Below are 23,835 nucleotides of genomic sequence, written 5' to 3' on the forward strand. Positions count from 1 at the left end.
AAAGAAGGGGTTAGAATATAATTAAATGGGATTAAATGTGATTTCAATGCAGTCTTACACCCTATTAAGAACTGTTCCAGTTGTTCATCCAGATGAGAGAATCTTCAATGATACTGGGAGTGCAGATGTCAAATAACCATAAAAATAGAAAGATAAAAACACAAATAGTGCAATATGTTCCTACTCAGAAAAAGGTAGCCTGAAAAGGGAGATAAGGAGCACTCACATCTCCCAGAAGGGAAAAAAAGCTAATTACTATGAGGCACATTTTATGTAGGTTTGGTAACAGGTGACTCAGCTTGAGAGATCCACCTCCTAAAGACCTTGCAAGTGATGTGTTGATGTGTTCCAGGTGGTATTTATATCTCGGGGAAGAGAAGGACATACACTACGAGGAATGTCTACAATCCCATAATGGAATTGGGCCCGACTAACTTATTGAGCTTGTTTTGGCCCATATCTGTCAAGTGGAGGGACTCCATGGGCAAGGACCCTATCTGTTGAGCTGTAAAGTCTTAATGGGCATGCAGGGGCAGGATACACTGGGCCAGGCCCCATAATGCAATGGCCCAAGATAACCAGCCTGACTCTCCACCCACCCATGTATATGTGTGTGTCTGTATATGTATGTATGTATGTATGTATGTATGTATGTATGTGTATATATATATATATATATATATATATATATATATATATATATATATATATACATATATATATATATATATATATATATATATATATATATATATGCAAATACAGCTGTATGCTCATTTGCATGTCTTAGGCAGGTCTGCAACCCCGCCTTTCCCCATTATCACCCAGCATACAGCACTTCCACTGCAGCAAGGGATTCTGGGAAATTACATGCAAAAGAGCACCCAGTGTCACTTTTTGCCTCAAAAACCATTTTTAACATGGTTCCCTATAGCCTTAAGCTTGCTGCATGGTCACAGCTTTGAGCACAGCCAGGGTTAAGGTGCATACCCAGAAAACCACCCACAGACAGCTGTTTCGATCTTAATGGGTCTCATCAGTGTGGGGCTGATTTAACTGGGAATGCAAAGAGGCTATGGGATAGGCTATACCATCATACTGAGTTAAGTTATGGTGAGTAAAAAAAGTGACAAAAACCCTCCACAGGAAAGCAAATATGCAAATACAGCTGTATGCTCATTTGCATGTCTTAGGCAGGTCTGCAACCTCGCCTTTCCCCATTATCACCCAGCATACAGCACTTCCACTGCAGCAAGGGATTCTGGGAAATTACATGCAAAAGAGCACCCAGTGTCACTTTTTGCCTCAAAAACCATTTTTAACATGGTTCCCTATAGCCTTAAGCTTGCTGCATGGTCACAGCTTTGAGCACAGCCAGGGTTAAGGTGCATATCCAGAAAACCACCCACAGACAGCTGTTTCGACCTTAATGGGTCTCATCAGTGTGGGGTTGATTAACTGGGTATGCAAAGAAGCTAAAGGATGGGTCAACCATAATACTGAGTTAAGTTATGGTGAGTAAAAAAAGTGACAAAAACCCTCCACAGCAAAGCAACTATGCAAATGTAAATACAACTGTATGCTCATCTGCATGTCTTAGGCAGGTCTGCAACCCCGCCTTTCCCCATTATCACCCAGCACACAGCACTTCCACTGCAGCAAGAGATTCTGGGAAATGACATGCAAATGAGCACACAGTGCCACTTTTTGCTTCAAAAACCATTTTTAACATGGTTCCCTATAGGCTTAAGCTTGCTGCATGGTCACAACTTTGAGCACAGCCAGGGTTAAGGTGCATACCCAGAAAACCACCCACAGACAGCTGTTTCGACCTTAATGGGTCTCATCAGTGTGGGGTTGATTAACTGGGTATGCAAAGAAGCTAAAGGATGGGCCAACCATAATACTGAGTTAATATATATATATATATATAGATAGATAGATAGATAGATAGATAGATAGATAGATAGATAGATACAGCTGCATTGGCACATATAGAATCAGCCCATAAATTGTTTACACGATGTTGTGTTTTCATAAACTTGGTGGGATTACACCTTTAACAGGCCTTGTGATGCTATTTACATTTTGTTACCTCTTCTTTTTTAAATTTGTTTTCGTATAAATTGAAAAACAGAAATTGTATAAATTGACTGCTTTTAACCCCTGTAGAAATGTGAGGTTATTAGTACTGTAGTTATTTATAATTGAATCAGCAGATATGTAGTTTAAATAAGAATATATAAAGGAAAATGTAAAAAAATAGATACAGAACAGATTATTATTTTTAAAAAAATGTTTAATAAAATGACATCCGTTAGAGCCTATTTGCTAGCTTTTGTATGTTAGGTTTGCCCGTCATAAGTAACTTTTTCAGAGAAATATCAATGTTCTTTTCCCTGTGTTTTTACTTATTAAAGAAGGGTTTCTAGCCTTTTTTTAAAGATTTTATAATGTTCTCAGCATTTTCCAATTACATTATACAGTAATTTATGTTTTTCTCAGATACTCTTAATACAGAAGCACGTACTTCCTTCTTGGATGTCAGATACAGGTTTGAGCTCCAAGAAAAGAAACCCAAAAAGGCTTAAAGATATTTGAAAATAAGTCAGAATAAGAGAAGCTTGGTTTTGAAATCTAGGCTTTGTCCAAAAGAAAGAACAAGACATGTACCCCTTAAATGCTGTAATCTGGCACTGAAGGGGTTTAGCTACCAGAAAGTTTAATCCAGAAAGTGGAGGCTAAAGATATTAGCAAAATAATCACATATAATATTTGTTTTGCTTTATTTCTATTGGACATTATAACAGTAGTGATAGATACAGATATCAATATGGCAACAAACTTTCAAACTGAACAGGTCAAATATTACATTAACGAACCAAAACATTACATTTTATATTTAAAACAAAAGAAAAGATAATAGTGACTTTTAAAATGTTTCTTATTCAACTCTTTTTTTAAATTAGTTTTAAAGCATCATTTGATTTCTATAGCAGGTTTTAACCCACCTCCTAAGCACTGCAATATCTTTGCAACACTTTCCTGTTAGGGATAAGTTGTTACAAATGTTCCCAGCCGTTTGAGCGGTAAACTGTAACAATAAAACATTTTACCCTTAGTAGTATAACGATACATTATAGCTGCTGAGTAACACTGACTGAAGCAGCCATTTAGTTAGGCACACAATCAGGATTTTGATAGATTTAGAACAGGAGCACCAAACGATTGCCAGCTTAGGTAAGAATGTAGAATTATACTTGGTCACATGCTTTACATATACAAATAATACAAAATAAAAAAAGTATTGTCGCTTTAAAACACCGGGTTTATTTCTATCAGCATCCCGTAAGATCAGATAATTAAAAAAACAACATATTAAAGTGTCAGGTTGTATGATTGTTGTCCCTTTTTTTGTGTATGGCGAATGCAGTAAGAATGGCAGCTGCTCTTGTTGGCATGTTGTGCGTCTCCTGCATCAACGCGCCAGCGAGAGGAACAATAATGGCTGCTACATCTGTACATAAATGAACCCTTTCCCTAGAGGCCACATCTTATAGAGCAAGTTTAGGGCGAATTTCCAAAATTGAAGTTCTTCAGCAGAGAAAGTTGTGGTATACACAGATTTCGTCGTGAACTGTAGATCCTGAAAGTGCTACTCATTTGCCAATCACATGATTAGCATAGTTTAGAAAAAACATCAAAAATATTTATTTGACAATGTTTTGTCCCATTTTCTAAGCTGTCATACAGTAAATAGAGAATTTTGTTTTTAGCCAGACAGAGAGTGTGTCTTACAGCTATCCAAGTACACGGTTCACAAATTTGTAGTTATGGGTGTGTCCTCTCCAAAGGTCAGTCCAGTCCTTAATCCATCCAGCATATCTTTAGCCAAAAGAGATTGATCTGCACATCTCTTGGATTGTACTTTTATACATCACCTTAGATACTATCAATCTCAGTATCCTGTGTCCCCACACTATTTTATATTATTTGTTGTTACAATAAAGAGATATTTTTTATGTCCTTTTCATACTGCCCAAACAGTTATTACTAGGTGACCTTTTCACTTGCATCTATGTTACATTGATGCTGGTATCACCCCTGCACCTGTGTACATTGGTATATGTTAACCCATGTGTAGGGCTACAGAGCTCTCCATTTTATCACTATTAGAGATTACTGTTACATTAGGGTAACTGATTGCATATTGTTGGGGTCTCCTTATCCAGTTCTCCACCTCTGGAGATCTGCCTGGTTAGGATTCTGTTAGCTATTTCTTGTTCCATGTAGTCTTCATCTGGAGATTCCGACTCCCCTTTCTCGTTCCCTTCTCGGCCAAAATGCCAGACAGAAGAGTCCAAGGACAAGGAGTGTTCGGCCAAAGTCTACTGTCTACATGTAATCTTTTCTCTCCGAGTAGAGAGGGATGATTACAGACCGGTGACTAAAAGCCAAATCGTGAAACAAGGACAAAAATCTATAGTGCTTGAGGGCTTCTGTGCAATGCAGTGCAGCAAGTTCTCAGGTGTGTCTCCCTAATTTATTTGGAGGGGGCTTTGAGTTAAATACCTATTTCAGGGTCTGGATTGGAGTAATGCTAAGACATACTTAGCATCACGTTATTGGAAGATAATGCAACTTTATGCTACAATAGCGTGACATTCCGACCTATACGTAAAAAAAATTAGTGAAAACGACCATTGTTTTTGCATGTAATTGGCTTTGAGGATATGAGTTAACCTCTGATAACAAAGGATAACAAAGTCCATTGCTGTTTTAGGTAATTTCACATTATGAGCCCTGAGAAAATGGCACTTTGTAAAATGAAGGCTATAGATGTACTGTTGCGGTTAAGCTTAATCTAAAGCTTAACTGTCATTTTCTTTGCCTTTTTATTTTTTAGCGCCGAAATTGGCGGCGCGCTAGCCACATCTTGCGGCGCGTGCGGCCGTTTCTCCCGATCAGCGCTAATGACGCTGAACGAAGGAAGCGCCTATGGTGCTGGAAAAAAAAAAAAAAGCCCGCGTCTGCACGCAGTTTAAAAATAGCCGCGGTGGCGGCCGCTTTAGACTAAGGGCGGCCGCCACTGTAGCAAGACTTACGGTTTGTCTTGCCGAGGCTGCACATGACCTGGACGGATAAACTCTGTGGGAAGTACGATCGGAAAGCATGGACCCTCACCCCCTCCCCCCCAAAGCGCGATCATGACTGTCACAGTAAGTCTTGCTACATCTGTAAGTGCATTGTTTGTACAAACTGCAGAAAGTAACATTGAACTTAGAAATTTCAGGCAGCTTTCTAAAAATCTAATGACTGATTATTGCTTAATTCTCTTCAAATAGTTTTTTCCGTCACTGTATGTATGTATATATACATGTAGAGGTATCAGTACCGTGTTAGCCGAGCTTCAATAATCAAAAAATAAATAGATGATACCGTTCTGTGGCTAACGAAATGCTTTTATTTGTGCGAGCTTTCGAGATACACTGATTAGTGTATCAGGAAGAAGAGATCAATCAGTGTATCTCAAAAGCTCGCACAAATAAAAGCATTTCGTTAGCCACAGAACGGTATCATCTATTTATTTTTTGATTTTATATATATATATATATATATATATATATACTTTCATACACACACACCCACACCCACACCCACTATGCATTCCATCATTGGGTATAAGATATCAGAGGGAAATAGCGAATAGGATTTGTTTGTAACACTACATGGTTGTCACATACGGCACACCTGTGAGCATGTGAGCTGCATAGGGGTCAAGGGTTAATACACAGCTTTCACCTTTACAAAGGTCCCTCAAATGAACAATATCTCCCCTCAATCCGTCCCCATGTACCATCTCTCACGAACAGCACAAAAGTGTGCATGTGACCTAGATCTGCAACCAGGGTTTATACACATGGCTGCTCTAGCCAACTCACCTTTCTCCTCAGTAAGGTACTTTCAATACGTTAATATTAACCCCTAACTCAATAGCAATCATATCTATCCGCTGCCACCACCCAAGAAGTATGCAAAATGTGTAATTACTATATATCTGCCAGGGTCTCAGGTACCTGTTTATTAAAGAAAAAACTATGCACTTAACACACAATCTGTTGTAGCAAAATGTGTCAGAAAATGTAAATACTCTCTACAAATTGTGAGAAGGGATGGGGGAGCACAGCGTAAGGAATGGTGGAGTGTGATTGTATTTTCTCCCTAAGATGTTCAGTGGCGTTCTGACACCCTTTGAGTGTCCTCAGAGGGAGGTTTGTACTCCTTAGAGAAGGGTTAAGACTTAGGTGGGTGAAGCAAGTCTATGGATGCAAAATAAATGCAAAATGAATCAATAAAAGGAAAACTTACACGGCCTTGTGTAAGTTGTATCCCATCAAGGTTTCTTTTGCAGTCTTATCTTTCTTCTAGATGATCCTTCTTCTTTCTTTATGCTCTTCTCTTTCTGTCTCTTCTTCTTGAGTAGATCACCCAACAGGAGTCCAGTATGGGAACGCACGAAAAAGGGGGCTACGGTAGCTTTTTTAGAACAGGGCACACCGCACCAACACACGTCGAAACAAAAACCACTAGTTCCGGTAGATCCAGGGACGGAAGAAAAGAAACAGGGGAGAAAAAGAGAAAGAGAGGAAAGAGAGGCAGAAGGAGGCCCACAAAAGAAACAAACGAAGTGAAAGGGGTTTTCAATATAAGCCAAACAAAATTAACGGATACACAACTAAACCTCATAGCCAGGGGCCTAAATTTTGCACCAGCAACCAGACCAAGTGGGTTTACAATGTTTATGGATGCAAATAAATTCCTTAGACAACTGACTATGAGGAGGTTCTTTCTAAATAAGGACGCACAAACTAGAGACACAATTAACACTAACACGGTGGGAACTCTAGGAAAAGAGAAAGACAATTTCCTACACTCAGGTCTAAAATCGAAATCTAAGTTTAATCCCACTGGCAGCAAAGGACATCAACTAGAGGTATACCACCAATTGATCCTAGAAGATTTGGAGAAACTAACAACTGACAAAAAAAGATTTAGAGATAACTTAAATAAAAAAGAAAAACAAGCACTAGAAGAGCTAACAGAGGATAGGTCCATCACAATCAAGCCGGCAGATAAAGGTGGCGGCGTGGTGGTGATGGACACTGATTACTATCTTTTAGAGGCAAACAGAATCCTAGGAGACACGACAACATACCAGAACCTAAACAACAACCCCACTTCAGCACATAAGAAAGAATTAGATTTAGTACTAGAGAGAGGCAAGAATCTAGGAATCCTCAATGATAAGGAATGGGAATATATCCACCAAGATAACCCAATACTACCTATATTTTATTTTTTGTTAAATTGTTTAATATATATAAAATACAGTGCTTAGATTACAGGAAAAGGCTTACAAGAACATACAGTTTCAATAAATACCGAAAAGTTTCTTAAAATAAAAGAATAAAACATAAATACCTATACAGTACGTTACCATATGTCATAGGTTTTTCCCCAAAGTGGTCACTGGCGTTGAAATATGAAAAGTTTGATCCCAAACACACCTCTGTCGAATTCTTATTTCATAATTCCAGGGCAAGACCTATATACCATTCTTCTTCCATTGAAAACCACATAAGTCCACCCCTGTTGTAAATCAGCTGCATGGTTGACGGTTTTACGACTTGGAAAAAACCCTGCTCTAAATAGACGTTTCAAATCTTGACTCAATATATAAACACTCATAACTTCATCTCCTTAATACCTAGAGATCTTCCCAGCTGCGTCCGTGCTCTCCGCCCGCACGCCTGCGTATAAAATGTGGCAACCTAATGTCTCTTTTCACAGGAGAAACCGTTATCTGTCCTTGGCACCTCTTACCCATTTAGTGTACGTTATGATTTGATTAGTCTTATTGCCACAATTCTGCATATGTACCTGTTATTAGGCTGTTTGTATGTAGGATGTGATCCCAGTATTCAGGGCTCAGCTATCCTAGGAACATATATGTGGATATACACCAAATCACAGCAGTAGATAATCCAGACACACGAGCATGAATAAAAGCTATATGAGACTCACTATAATAGTATAAGCATGGGAGTGTACTAGTAATGCTGGAGGGATAATACAGATCTCCATATATACCATAAAGGTGCTGTATGAGCCCCCAGTAAAACAAAAGTACATACCATAATACGTAGTCTGTGTCAGAACCTCTGTAGAATAGCTGCTCGGTCACTGATTAGTGCGTGCGTCACGCCAGATGCATGTGAAGAGTGAGTGTGGTCCCGTGGGGTCCGGTGGCGGAGCACAGCAATGCAAACCCCCTTTATCAAAGGGACTTAGGTCCTGAAACGCGTCAGAGTGTTTCTGTACTCCATATGACCACCCAATAAACCGTTTTTATTCCTCAAACTGGTCTGCAGCCCCCACTGTTTGCATTGCTGTGCTCCGCCACCGGACCCCACGGGACCACACTCACTCTGTACCTGTTATTATGCAGAATAGATGACGTCACATGATATTCTCATTTTTAATAAAGTCCTCCAACTAAGCGGTGACCTGTTTCTCACCTCTCTCTGGGATGCAGAAGTGATCATTCAAGAATGTTTAGTTTTCTTTGAGGTTGACAGCCGACCAACTGGCTATCGTTTATAGCCTTCTAAATGACACATGTCATTTTTAGTGAGCCATCAGTGATAACCCCCCCCCCCTAATTAAGCACTCTTTGAAGATCTGCACAGACGAGGAAGTGTCTTGACCCATCATAAATAAAATATATTGTACTTTTAAGAAAAACAATAACCACATTAACTTCTGAAGCACCAGATTGATTAAAATATGTAATATCCCCCACCATTTTCATTCCAATTGTGTTATTAGCAGTGTAACTGCTGTGTAAAGGCAGAGACAATAAAATTATGATATATTGTTTAGCAAGTTAATTGCATAAACATTACCCTTATTGTACAGCATCCACATATATGTGTATTAACAGAATTACTGTATAGATTATTATGCAAATGATAGCCATTAATATGCAGACAAAAGCTTAAGGCTATATTAAATTAGTGTTGCATTAAGATAAGTTGTAGATCATGAATAAGGAGTGTGGAAAGTGCCCTGATTAAAGGCAATAAGAAGAGATTACCTTTTTAAATGCAACAATAATGTGATGGCATTAAGCATTATTGAATTATATATATTTTACATTCTATATTAATGCTAAAGAGATTATTGATCAGATCTGTCTTAAACCTATCTGTTCTAGAAAATCTAAAAGGAACTTTTAATACACTTGTACACTCATATCTGCAAAAACAGTTTGACAAGCTTAGCTGCTGTAATAATTAGAAGCTAAAGATCGCTTGCGAATAATAATCATATTAATCTATAAGGAACAATGTGCAGCCTAGTACACAATTGTGTAATCAACAAAACTGTCATTTTCTCAGGGTCCATCATTGTCCTTTAAGAGTGCTCTTATCTGGTCTGTGTTTGTCATATATAGAAAAATAGATGTTTGTTGTAGCTCATTGCAATATAATGAGACTATGCTTAACTGGAGATGAATAGAACTATGTGCAACACCCACCCTCTGGTAATGGGTACTAAAGTACACTAGGTGTTAACAGAGAGTAGATGTTTAAGATCCACCCAGTGGTGACACAGCAGTACTTATATGTCATAGGACATATAAAGGATAGGAGCAGATGTTTCTAGAAGCAGAAGGGTAGCTCCAGAAAGTAGAGGTAGGGCAGATGTTCTCCAACGTATAATATAGATCAGGCCCCCTTTTTATTGTGTTTCAGATAGGGTCAGCGCCCATTCAGATAGGATACAATAGTATGGTCATAAGAAGTGAAGAGCATGAGCCAGTAATGGGAATGCAGGCATGCCTCAGTGGGCCAAGCAGAAGTGCCCCCAGGATGTCTGTGGCTCAGCCGTATCGTAGCAAGTGGTCAGTACTCCTTGAGGAAGTGGCGGTTCCAAATCAGGGATTGGAAAGCAACAGTAACATTGCATAGACAAGGCCAGAATCTCAGAATGGGCCCACGGTAAAGGGGACATTAATGATATTGCTAAGAAGAGGGGTCTGGTCCAACAGAGGACTATCAGTAAAGTAGCAAGTACATGCACGTCCATGTGTGCTAAGAGTGGGCACTCAGGGAAGATCTGTATAAAGAATATCAGAATGGATGAAAAAGAAGTACAACTATGTCAATCTACATGTACTGTGAATGCAGTGTTCCCAAGCCCGGGAACATTAATAAAGATTGAGGTTGTACTATAAAAACTCCTGGCGCCCATCTTTTCCATCAGCTAGCCGACCACAGACAGGTGAGACAAGGTAAATCAATGCAGATGTCTAATACACCACTACACCGATGTAACCTCCATATGGAGCTGGGCAGGGAGGGTTACAAATGCTTTTACTTCCATTCAAGTTACTACAGTAAATATTTTACTGTACCATGCCCTATATAGCTCAGTGTACTTTATTTTTACTTTGTACACTACAAATTACACACCAGCATGTATGGAACAGTATTATAGCAGTGCTGTCAATGGGGAAATTAGTCACAGTCAACAGTAATGCACTCAGTCTGTGGTACCAACTGTATTTTAATATATACAACCGGATATAATATAGCAATAATTCGGGCAAGGGGTCAACCAGCCATGTGTTCTGACAGCCTGAAACTTTGCACTAGTACAAAATGTGTTTTTCTTGTAAGATGTAATATAGTATGGTTAACTAAATCAACAATAACGTGCAGCAAAATCAATGTTATTGTTGATAAGCTACCCCAATTGGCACTATTGTAGCTTAATGACTAACCTCCACAGTTCAAGGGATACTGATGTGAATATTTGGAGGTTTCAGTCACCACAAAAGTCACATTTCACCCCAAATTGTATTTGTAGAAAAATGAGAGTGCCTGCAATATTGTCTCTGGCTGCGAACATCAATATCTGCTTGTTGGGACAATTATCAGCACAATTTCTACACCTCTCTATTTAATCTGAATTAATATAGCTGTGTTTGATGTGGATAATTACTCAGACACACTTGGCAGATAGTTTCAGGTATGACAAACCTAACACTGACGAGCGATGTTCATTCAGCAAGTTACATGAAGAGAGACAGACATGGTACGAAGACATGCACACAGACAATGACACATGTCATTAAATAAAATGATACTTGTTGTCCTCTATGTAGGAGCCACAAACCCACAATACTTCCATAATGTAGTCCACTGAGATTTTCCTGTAGTATCAAGGTGTTCCATGATATTACATGGTTATATACATAGTAGATTAGGTTGCAAAAATACATACATCCAACTACAGTAGTTTAACTTTTCTCATTTTCAAATTGGATATCATCTAATGATACCAATGAAACATTTGCCAATTATGAGGCTTATTGTATATCCACTGAAGCGGCTGATCAATTGACTTCAGTGGAAATATTCGGCCGAAAACTGACTGATAAGCCACTTGGCAGATGTAGAATATGCCCCTATGTCTCATAATGGGAAACAAATTTTTCCTGACTCAAGTAATGGCATGCTGTGTGATAGTGAAGGAAAGGCGCTAGCTCTACTAGTGTTCACTTATAATATACAGTGAATAAATTCAAATCAAGTGATACATAAACATAATTCAGTGAAAACGTGATAAATAACGTGAATAAATGGATTAAAACCCCCTGTTCAAACCCAGCTGGTAGGGACTGGTTCCACTAGTCCCCCAATTCGTAGAAATCCGTTTGCAATCCAGGGGGAGCATATAAGGGTGATAAAACAAAATACAATCTAAGTGTAGACAGTTTGATAACCTATGGGTCAATTCAATGATGTGTCTTGGCTCGTATTTCCATAGTGCAGACCAATCATAAAATAAAACTCTCCACCTCCTGAGATCCCTCTGGGGTGTACTGGTCCCGTCAGCTCTGGTCCTTGAGTTGGACGCCGCTCTGTTATGTCCCTGGAGCTCCCTCTAAGGCGCCTGAGAGATCTCAGGAGGTGGAGAGTCCAGCGTAGCAGCGTCCCACGCGGTGTCCACAGACCGGAGGTGGTGGGTGAGCCAGAAGTCAACAGCAAACTCTCTTCTGTCACAGCATTGTGATATATGCATTATTTGAATGTTTTTATTGTAAGTGTTCATTTTTAACACCCCATAAAAGTTACGTTTTTTATGATTGGTCTGCACTATGGAAATCTTTTCTCTCCTATATACACCGCTGCTTTGCTGAGATTGGAGGTCTCCACCACACATTGTAATAGAGGTCCTTCCCGCAAAGACCACTGTGCTTTATTGTCCGTTTCTGATCTACATCTTATGAGTAGGCTACACATACGAGCCAAGACACATCACTGAATTGACCCATAGGTTATCAAACTGTCTACACTTAGATTGCCATTACTTGAAGATAAAACAAAATACAATCAGTGAAAGTTCTTTGAATTGACGTCAATATACAGTATTTGTAAAGTGTCATCATATACCTTCTTAGATGCTTCTTTTCTGTTATGAAAACAATCCTAAATTGTATTTCCTCATAAATCAGACTTTCCATCCCCTTGTGTACTACGATGACGGATGTCCCTACTTTTCCATCTACAGGAGTATTGTCTCAGCTGGTCTAGTTTGACGCCGCAAACATAGTCATTAAAAACATTATTAATACAGTAATTAAATTATCTTAGCAAACAGTTACACACAGAGTAACATTGACATAACATATCTACTGTATACTGCATCTTTGCAGAAGAATATACCCTTCTTTCCCTCAGTTGTTCCAGCTTCCAGTACAGTGTCCGCAGGCTGAAATGTTAACTACCATTGTTTGCATATGTATAAAAGAAACAAAATGCTATTAATTTTAAAGGGACTACTTTGTTACATATAGTGCAGATATTTTGCCAGAATTCTACCACATTTGCTTTAATACATAGACTCTGTAGTGTTTTAAGATGGTTAATACAATATGTAGAGACACAGGGAAATCTCATTCCTATTTGATGACAGCATAAAGAGGGTTAAAAAGTAAATAATGGTAAACCTCACTACAATGCAATTTCACTGTCCCCATGTCATACTTAAAGGTGTAATTCCCATAGAAAGTGAGCTCAATCTGAAAACCTTTTAAAGCAGATTACCAACCCTATTTTCATTTTATATTGGATTTTATTTACATTTTATTTTAAAAGGCCCAACTAGTTTTCATCTCAACCTCTGTTTATTCTTGCTTCACCCATCCAGGAAGCACAGAGCTGTTTGTATGCAGACTTAAAAGAAAGTTATTAGAGAAACGGTCATATCCTAAGCCACTCAGATAAGACTTCTTCAAACCCAGTGATATCACAAAGTTTGAGGGGCTTTGGGTTAATTTTTAGGACTAAAACACGCAGCTTAATATTCAGGGAGTCAGGAAAAAACAGGGAGATGATATCAGACACCCGACATAGTATGGTGAAGAAATGTGCACCAGTGTTTTTTTATCTTCATGGTTCACCGAGGGCACTCATGATTCCTAGCTAGAAATGGATGGTCACTGCAGAGTCAGCCAGATGTTGTCCCAATAGCATTTTAATGTTTGTTTCTGAGGCAAGGTTAGCAGCATCAACTCTGCTGAAGGTTATATCAGCTTTTAGGTCCGTGTTCAATATGTGGTGCTAAGACATAAAGCTGTGAAACAGTTTCCCAGTGGAGCAGAGTTTAGTCCCATTCATTTGAGCAGAGCTGAACACTTCTCCAGCAGTGGGAAGCAGCTTCACAACATATTGAAAAGGTGCCTCGTTCATATGATGTAACATTCAGTTTAGAGGATCACTTTCAATCCCCATATTTTTTTCTGAGACTTGTTATATCCGTTTAATGAATAGCCTCCGTCTAACTGTCAGTCAGACAATTTGTAGGTGTTATTCAACTCGGTCATTGTGAACACTTCAAGTCACTCTTGTAGTTTTTGCAGCAGCAGTTATGGTATTTAACTGCACCAGATCGTGTTGTGATTCAAAGACTGATGATGATTTTTTTTTAATTATTGCCTACAAACTACAATACATCTGTGAAACCTCTCATGTATGGCCATTATGTAGTTCAATGTCCTACAAGCTGTATTAGTAGTGGAGGAGTTTATATAGTTAGGAATTCCAGTTTGTTTCTTTTTAAGGGGGTGGGAGGGTGTGTGAAATCTGTGCTTTATGTTTTTGTTTTTCTGGTATTTTCATTATATATATTTTTTAAATATGGGTGTTTATCAGTGTTAAAGCAGCAAAACGTGTGAAATCTCGTATTGTTTTGTAAAATAAATCAGTTCTGTAGTATTAGATACTAGTTACTGTTTTTTTTAAATTCAACTCTTAATGCCATTTTTAATTAGTTTTAAAGTATCTTTTGATTTCTATAGCAGGCTTTAACCCACCTCCCAAGTAGTGCAGGATCTTTGCAACACTTTCCTGTTTCTGATAAGGTGTTGCCAATGTTCCTAGCAGTTTGGGCTGTAAACTGTAACAATAGATAATGTTACCTTAGTATTATAAGGATACATTGTAGCTGTTAAGTTACACTGATTGAAGGGTTGATTGAAAGTGAGAGGCGGCCATTATGGTAGGTACACACTTAGGATTGATACAGATTGATAAAAGCAGCACCAAACGATTGCCATCTTAGTTACGAATGTAGAATTATACATTGTCATATGCTTTACATAGTAAAATAATTTTAAAAAAAGAAGAAAAAAAGAAGTAGTATTGCTGCTTTAAGAGAAAAAAATGGACACGTTGAATTTGGTGTTTGTACATTTGTTTTAGTTTCCATACTTCCTTTGGGTTGCCTTTGTATCCCATCTGTGACTGGGTTCCTACAAGAGGTCTGATTCAGTAAGAAATGATGCTTCATTTACGTTTTTTATCGGTTGTAAATGGAAGTACTAAATGATGAGGCTGTTGTGTTTTTCAGATACAGAATCTATATTTATATTGCAAAGTAGGTTGTGATACAACATGTTAAACCATTAAATAAGTTACCATCTGCTAAAAAAAAAAAAGCTACAGTAGAATGATACTGTATTCTTAGTATGTAACCCTCGTAAATGTTAGTTTGGTAGACACAAAGTAGGGAATTTTCATTTTAATAGCAGATGTAATCCTTTCTTAGTAGAAAGTGAATGTTTTAAAAGCTGTATTCTAATACTGAAACAGCGATTATCATAAATTACAGTAAAGGAAAAAACTCTGTATAGAATAGAGTAGAAATCAAAATCATTAGATTTTGGAGAATTGCCTTGTTTTATAAATTACCATATTAATTTCTGTAGTTGCTACAAGCAATACACTAATGCCCCAGATTTAGTAAACGCTGTTAAATCGGTAATAATATTCTGCATTATGTTAAAAAAAAAATAAACTAGGCTGTTTTTTCTATCTTCATAATGGTCGCCCTTCCTCACACGTGCTAACCGCTCTTACCAATAACGTCAGGCATTGGAAGGGACGTTTTTTCGTAATATCTCAAGTTATCGGTAGGAGCCGTTAGCATGTGGTAAATCAACAAATCAGGTTGGTTAAGTTACCACATGGCCATCTTCCATGTGTTATACGACAACGACGACACGCCTCATGTAAGCGCTGCGCCCTTGAAGGCAGAGAGAGGACGTATGAGGAAAGGCGTCTGTTATAAAGGTAAAAGAAGAAAAGTTTTAAAGATTTCTTTCATTTCCACTGAGCATTATTCTACAAGCAAGAGAGGATCAATGGCTTCAATCAACTTTAAGGATTGGTCGCCCAGTGACATGGATGCCATTTGTCAGCTTTTATTTTTTGTGCGAGAAATGGGAGTAACAAACCCCCAAGCGATGCTTCCCTATGGCAAATTCCAAAATGTGTTGCTGAAGTATTGAATCCCAGATGGTAAATAAACAGAGACTGGGACTTGTATACTTGCTAAATATATATACGAAGATTACTGTTGCTGGGGTGAATGGTTGTCTTTTTCATGAACTTCTTGATTGCCCTATCTCCTTGAAGGGTCTACGTAGCCTCGCTGGCACTCAAGGGGTAAAGATCAATTGATATATATATATTGATAGGTATGTTTTAATAATGTTTCATTTATCTATTTTCAATGAATTACAGTCCTATTAGCCCGCTTTGGCTAATAGGGCTGTTAGTCATTCCTGTAGATGAGGGGAGAAGCTGTTAGGTTTGATGGAGTGGAGTCAGCGGCTATGAGGGCAGGTGCTGATTGAGAGTGGTTAGGCCCCCGCAGGGGGGAGTAATGTGGGTGCTAACCCCTTGTTTGCCATAGCAGTTAATTACTAGCCTATTTGGTATGCGAGGTAGAGATTTTGTTTATTAGTAGGAATATATTACCCTTTTGTAGACCTTAGGGACCTGATAGCCATGGGTTACCCATGGCTAGCTGGCCCCATTTGCTTCTAAGGGGCTTATTTATATTTACAAAAAAAGTTAAACGTTTATTTCATGTATATTCTATGTTGGTTTCATGTTCTTGCATATGTATATGATGGCCATTATATACATAGGCAAGATAGAGCTAACGCCAGCCTGTATTAGGTGATACAATTCACCAATAGTTTTTGTCAGTCCCAATATCACCTCGTATAGGAGTTTAGGGAATAACATGTGAATAATTACTCATTTGCAAGCTCCTTTTCATACACTTGTGTTCAAACTATCGCTGAAATATCGCCGTTGTTAAAAGCCACTTATCACTGCTTCAGCACTGGCAATATTGCTTTAGTGAATAGGCTAATAAATAAAATTGGCATTAAATACGATAACACCATTTTTTCATTCACCAACCTTTTGTGAATCTAAGCTTAAGTCAGTGGCGTAGCTAGACATGTGCTGTCTCCCAGGCCAAAAAAATGTAGGGCCCCCTCATATCTCTGCCTCTCTATCTCTCTGCCCCTCTCTCTCTCTCTGCCCCCCTCTCTCTCTCTGCCCCTCTCTCTCTTTCTCTCTGCCCCTCTCTCTCTACCCCTCTCTCACTCTGTCTCTCTCTCTCTCTCTCTGCCACTCTCTCTCTCTGCCACTCTCTCTCTGCCCCGCCTCTCTCTCTCTCTCTCTCTCTCTCTGACCCTGCCTCTCTGCCCCTGCCTCTCTCTCTGCCCCTCTCTCTCTCTCTGCCCCTCTCTCTCTCTCTGCCCCTCTCTCTCTCTCTGCCCACTCTCTCTCTGCCCCTCTCTCTCCTCCCCTCTCTCTTTCCCTCTCTCTTCCCCCTCTCACTCTCTCTCTGCCTCCCTCTCTCTCTCTTCCCCCCCTCTCTCTCTGCCCCCCCCCCTCTCTCTCTCTCTCTCTTTCTCTCTCTGCCCCTCTCTCTCGGCCTCTCTTTGCCTCTCTCTCTGCCTCTTTTTGCCTCTCTCTCTCTGCCTCTTTTTGCCTCTCTCTCTCTCTGGTCTCTTTATCTCTCTCCTTGGTCTCTCTATCTCTCTCCTTGGTCTCTCTCTTTGCTCTCTGCTCTCTCTCTCTCTCTCTCTCTCTCTCTCGCTCTCTCTCTCTCTCTCTCTCTCTCTCTCTCTCTCTCTCTCTCTCTCTCTCTCTCTCTCTCTCTCTCGTGTCTTTCTTTTCCCTCTTATGTATTTCTCTCTTGCACTTCATTTTCTCTTTGTGTCTCTTCTTTTCTGTCTTCCCTTTCATGTCTGTTTTTACCCCTGTGCTTTAACCCTTCCTACGGCATCTCACCTCAAGGCCCGCCCACCTGCAGAGGAAGGGATTTTCCTCTGTGCTTCCTGTCCGCTGTAGGGAATTAATCTGCGGGCAGGGGGCCGGGCCGCCAACAGGGGGCGAGAGCGAGCACCCCAAGAGCACGGGCACCTGGGCGTTGCCTGGGCTATAGCTATGCCCCTGGCTTAAGTATTACCTTTTGCCAAGATAAGTCCAATATTTAAAGATTAAACAGTAGTCGGCTACTGTATAATATGCAGATCAGTTGATTGTTTCTTTGGTTTTCAGCCCAAAATGGATTATTTACTAATATTTACCAACATGTTTTCTACTTAACCTACTGATTGAAAAAAAAAAAAAAAACCATTTCCCTTTGGAACTTGTCAAATTATGTTAGAAGATTTTTTCCCCACAACATTAACTTCCACTGGAGAAAAAACATGTACATGCTTATCCAGTAGGGAAGAAGATAATTAGCTGCCCTCAAGATTGCTGATACAAAGCATTCAGGCAGGTCACGCAGTACATCTTGCAATTTGTGACATAATAAATTACTTGAACAACACCGGAAGCAGTCTTTGAACCTAATTAACATCCCACCAGATTAATGTCAGGCCTCAGTGAACAGTGGTTTACAATGATACCTTATTTATTTAATTATTGGTTAGTGTAAGATTCTGTCCTTGCTTCTGCAGTGAAACCTTCAATTGCGCCTGCTGTTATCTTTAAGTGTGACAACTCTTCTCTCTCTTTCTCTCTCTCTCTCTTTTTTTTTTTTTTTTTTTTTAGTAATCAATGCAATGCTGAATGAGTTCATTTTAGTACACTCAATCATGTCTCTAATGTTTGTAGCTTACGGGCGCAGGCATCAGTAATGTAAGAATGTTATATGACTTTAGTTTGGGCCATTTCATTAAATATTCATGAAATCAAAAAATGTGCATCGAAATAGCGTCTGAGAGAATTACATTTATGTGCCGGCTTTTATGGCAGCTTCACATTTAAGCCCATTTGTGTTCATATCAGTCTTTGTACTAGGAAAATAATGCAGCTGATGAAGTCTTATGCATCTTCCTGTTCCTAATATTCGGTCAGTAGTTCTGGCATGCATATTTTATGTGAGGCGAGAGTAGTGTAGTGATGATACCAGAGCATACATAAATAGACTAGAACTGGTTTTATTTATTATGATCAAAATAATATTGACATAGAAATGGACTATGCTTGTGAAAGGCATTGACAGTATTTAATTTATAAGGATTATTTTTACTATTTTTAATATGATCATTTTCTCTGGACTTGCATGTACTTTACTGTATCTTTGGATATGTGCTGCTATTAATTATGTTAGTTTTTATCAAACTGTACACTGGCCATGGGTTTCAGTTTTCTTCTGACACGTATTTAACCCTTTCAGTGCAATCCAGGGGCCAATAACGTTATGACTACGTCATGGACTTTTTCAGATCATTTTTCAGGGGATATTGTGTTCTGCCATCTTATGGAGCATAGAAGGCAATCAGGCACGCAGGGAAGTGGTAGAGGACTCTTCCTTTCCTGTAGAGCATAGAACGCAATCTGGCACGCAGGGAAGTGGAACCGGACTCTTCCTTTCTTGTGGAGCGCTGAGTGTGATCTGACTAATCTAATTAACAACTATTTAGGTCACCTAGAGAAAGTGTGTACAGAGAAAAGAGAAGAGGTCCCAGGACAGAGCCCTGGGGTACCCCCAGAAAGATTGATAGAGGAAGAGGAGGTGTTAGCAGAAGATACACTGAAAGTATGATGGGAGAAGTAAGAGGAGATCCAGGATAGCGCTTTGTTACGAATACCAAAGAGTATGGAGAATGTGGAGGAGAAGAGGGTGGTCCACAGTGTCAAATGCTGCAGAGAGGTCAAGTAATATGAGCAGAGTATAATGACCTCTGTCTTTGGCAGCATGGAGATCATTAGTTATTTTAGTGAGGGCTGTTTCAGTCGAGTGAGCAGTGCGGAAGTCAGATTGTAGAGGGTCTAGGAGAGAATAGGTGTTGAGAAAGGTGGAGCAAGCGAGAGAATACAAGACGTTCAAGGAGTTTAGAGGCAAAAGGCAGGAGGGAGACAGGTCGATAGTTAGAAAGACAGGTTGGGTCAAGCTTGCTGTTTTTCAGTAATGGTATAACTGTTGCATGTTTGAATGATCTATATGGTACTGTAGTTACTGGCTTATCCATTCTGTGACAAGAAAGATGATCCAGGGCTCCACGGGTTTCTTTAGGAAATAATTTATTCAAGATACACAACGTTTCGGCCTCACTTAGGCCTTTGTCAAGTGACTGGTAATGAACAAACCAAACAATACAAACCGGCGCCTAAAAAGTCCAAAAGCAGTCTGTATAGAGTCCAATTGGAATGAAGTGCAAGAAATTGCTTCAAATCTTGTACTTCCAAGGATATTGATGGATCCACGGCAAGGTGTTACGTGGTATATGAAAAACAAGCAGAAAAAAACATCATAGTGCAAACTGCTGGTTAATCACACAGACACACAAACACTAAACAAACAAATACAAAACAATGGACAAATACAAGCAAGGCTGAAAAAATAAAAATAAAAAGAGTTAATTTAATACAACATATTTAAAATAACAAGAAAGAGCGATCCATGGAATCCAAAAACGGCTAATGTGAAGAAGATGGGGGCTACAATCCAGCAGAGATATTTAAAACCTTTATTGTGTGGTGGTGGGGGGGGGTCAGAACAAACTGACGCGTTTCGGGACGAATCTCTTTGACAAAGGGATTCGTCCCGAAACGCGTCAGAGTTTTTTCTGACCCCCCCACCACCACACAATAAAGGTTTTTAATATCTCTGCTGGATTGTAGCCCCCATCTTCTTCACATTAGCTATGCTCCGTTTTTGGATTCCATGGATCGCTCTTTCTTGCTGCTTTCAGCGTGAGGCACGCTCACCACGGGGATTGCACTGCTGCTTTTGTGAGTACTCTGCCTGTTATGCTTTTTATATATAATTCATTGTAGCTCATGTCTGTCTCACTAATTTAGCAGATTTGCCCATTATGGTATATATGAAGGACAGTCAGCTTTTCACAGAGACTTATACATGACTCGATGTTATCACACAGGCACTACACATTGAGACTCACGCAGCATTTATTGCTGGATTATCCCCAACAACAGTGAACTTTAAGTTTCATTATACTTAATAAGCCTGCTGTAACTGAGCCCTGAACAATGGGACTAGTGCCCTAAAAACTATATTTAAAATAACAAAATGAAAACAGTGGCAGACAGCTGGTCCGGTCACATAAAACCGGAACCCTACTCACAAGATGTTATGAGTAAATGCGCATTGACTAGCAGTCACTGGGAGGTGTTGGTTATAACTCCAATGGCGTCGGGCTGATGCAGGAACTGCTCCAACGCTGTCACACTCTCCTGGACCGGAAATCCGTCACTGGGGGTGGGTCTTGGGGAAAACCACCTCTTCCTGCTGCTACAATGCAATTGAACGCTACCAAGTTGCCTGCGTTCTGTTAGTGACAACTCTAGAATACTGCCCTACACGTTTCATGCGCATGCGTACTTCATCAGGGGTTGAACAAACAACACAATGTCCCATCTATATAGCCCTCCAAATGAGTGAACCAGGTGAGCAAACAACCCCCCCCCCCCACAGCAAACACTGATCACCCCATGTGTGTCCTATATCAATTCCTTTATCAATTCTGTGGCCATGCAAAAAAAATTGTTGACTTTGCTACTTTACGCTTCAAATTTATGCACCCATTTTTTTACATCTCAACTTTGACCATGTAAAAAATCAAAATGCAACATGGTAATAAAAATGAGTAACATGTTTATCAAACAAAAATCTTGTATTGCCATTAATTAGATTTTTGTTTGGTAAACCTGGTGCTATTTTTTTAACTAGTGCAAAAGAGTAACGTTGATACGTCCTCTGCAAAACAGTTTTCAGAACACATTTTAAAGTGTTTTTGCAAACTAGTTAAGGCAAACCTGTTTTAATTTTTTTTCTGGTGTCCTGACATAACATCTGATGTCTAATAAACTGAATTGTGGGATATATTTTTATGCAGATAGGTTTGATGCTGAACAAAAACATATTTGTGTTGTATTTTATTACAAGTTGTAACAGGAAATATTCACTTTCTTTTGACCCCGTTGTCTGTTTATTCTACTACTTAATATAAACTGCTACGTTTTAGTATCATGTTTTATTATGAGAATATAAAGATTGCTGACTTGTTAGTTTACCGTTTGAAACACTGATTACATTTATAAATGTCTTGTATTTTGTAGGTCAGCTGGAGAAAGCTGCTGAACATTATGAGGCATTCTATCATCTGACTGTAGGCCGCATATGGAAAGATGAGGCGGGCCGCACTCACAACTCACTGTCTTGTGAGAACCTCTGGAGAATATACACATTACTATCAGAAAGAATGCTAGGGAATAAAGAATACCAACAGGCCATCAAAGCTCTAATAAAAGCTTTCGATATGGCAAAAGAAGGTAACTGGAAAATAACACTATCACATTTCTTGTTTTAATGTGCTGTCTCTCGGTTGCCCATGAGTAAACTAAATGTTGTCAACTGTTTGACTAGGTTATCATAACCTATGAAATCCAGGGACAAATGTCATCAATATACTTACTTGCTGTAAAGGAGATTTGGCTTCTTGCTCTCATTAGTTTCTGGAGAGCGAAGTATGTAAATGTGCATGTTTGTGTGCATGTACGTTTACTGTTTGCACAAAGTGGTGTAAAATCTAACAAGAGCTTTGGAAATTCCAACTGAAACAGAGGTTGATGAGCACAAACATCATGTCAGCACCACTGTCCAGATTGGGTTTTTCATTGTGCAATGTTTTTTCTTTATGCATGCATATTGATGCAGAATTATGGCAAACTCACATTGCTAAAGGATTGCGTTGTATACATATGCCTTTAATAAAAGTGCAAATGTGCCGGCTATTTTAATTTTGCATTAAAGTAAAAAACGTCAATGATATTATTTAGAGACTAGCATAACTAAATAACAATGTTGCAGCAACTCAACCATATGTGACTCCCTTATCATTCTTTCCTGGTTATTTTTGAAGTTTCTGTTGAACACTAGTAAGGGTTGGGAGACATAATGCCATTGAATATAGTGTAGCAGTTCTCAGTGTGGTCCCTGATGATAGTGGTACGTATAGTGGTTCCTGCAACCCCTGAAATTCATTTCAGACAGCTCTTACCTGAAGTCTGAGATTTTCCTATCTATGTTATTAGATAAGCGCTGAAAGTTTATTTATAAAAAATGTTTTACCAGGAAGTATTACATTGAGAGTTACCTCTAGTTTTCAAGTATGTCCTGGGCACAGAGTTATGATAACAATACATGGTTACATTAAATGAACAGAGGTTATGCAGTCAATTCACAGACATTTCATGGAAAGTTAGAGATATGATTATTGGCATATGTAACAGTTACAGACAAGATTAAAATTGTACAAAACACATCCCTGGACAAAGCTCCTATGAGAAACGGCCGTCGGGATCACTGCTCACTCCCTCGGGCACTTCAATGCTGTCTTTAGCACTCTTTCCTTCTTAACAGACCTGGAGATTGAACCTCCTATTGCCACTGATTACATGGCTACTCACCCTGTGTTGCTGATACCACAAGTATTGCATGGGTTTCATTATATACAGCATTTCAGACCTGCCTTTTTAAACAGGATATTTACCACTTGTTATTTGGGACTAGCTAATTAGACTGATTCAGGACCCCTTTTTCTATCACTTTGGGGGCTTTATTTTGGCTTACTGCTTTATGGTAAACGAGTTGTTTCAATCATCCAGTAATGGGGGTTTTATACAGAACTTATGGATGTTACACATTTGGAAGACTCACTAGAAACAATTTTATGTAAGTTTGCAGTAAGTGGGACAGTGCCTGTTTATCACTTTGAGCAGTCATTCACTTTGTTCCCACCCATCACTGTTTTAATAGAGACCAGTACCTACAGTACATTCAGATAAGCCATTTGTTATTCTGGTCCCATTAGTGGTATAATTAAGGTCAACATAATTATATTGACCATATTACTCTAAT

General features: G+C 39.1%; 1 protein-coding gene across 2 annotated transcripts in view; it reads left to right on the forward strand.

Annotated features, from left to right (window-relative positions):
• Positions 1-23,835, forward strand: part of TTC29 (tetratricopeptide repeat domain 29) — a 313,491-nt gene that overhangs the window by 42,332 nt on the left and 247,324 nt on the right. For both annotated transcript variants that reach the window (XM_075613943.1, XM_075613934.1), the window contains exon 6: positions 22,035-22,247. In XM_075613943.1, coding sequence (XP_075470058.1) covers positions 22,035-22,247 — 213 coding nt within the window. The remainder of the gene's footprint in view (positions 1-22,034; positions 22,248-23,835) is intronic.

Source organism: Ascaphus truei, chromosome 1, assembly GCF_040206685.1.
Source record: "Ascaphus truei isolate aAscTru1 chromosome 1, aAscTru1.hap1, whole genome shotgun sequence".
NCBI classification, from domain to species: Eukaryota; Metazoa; Chordata; class Amphibia; order Anura; family Ascaphidae; genus Ascaphus; species Ascaphus truei.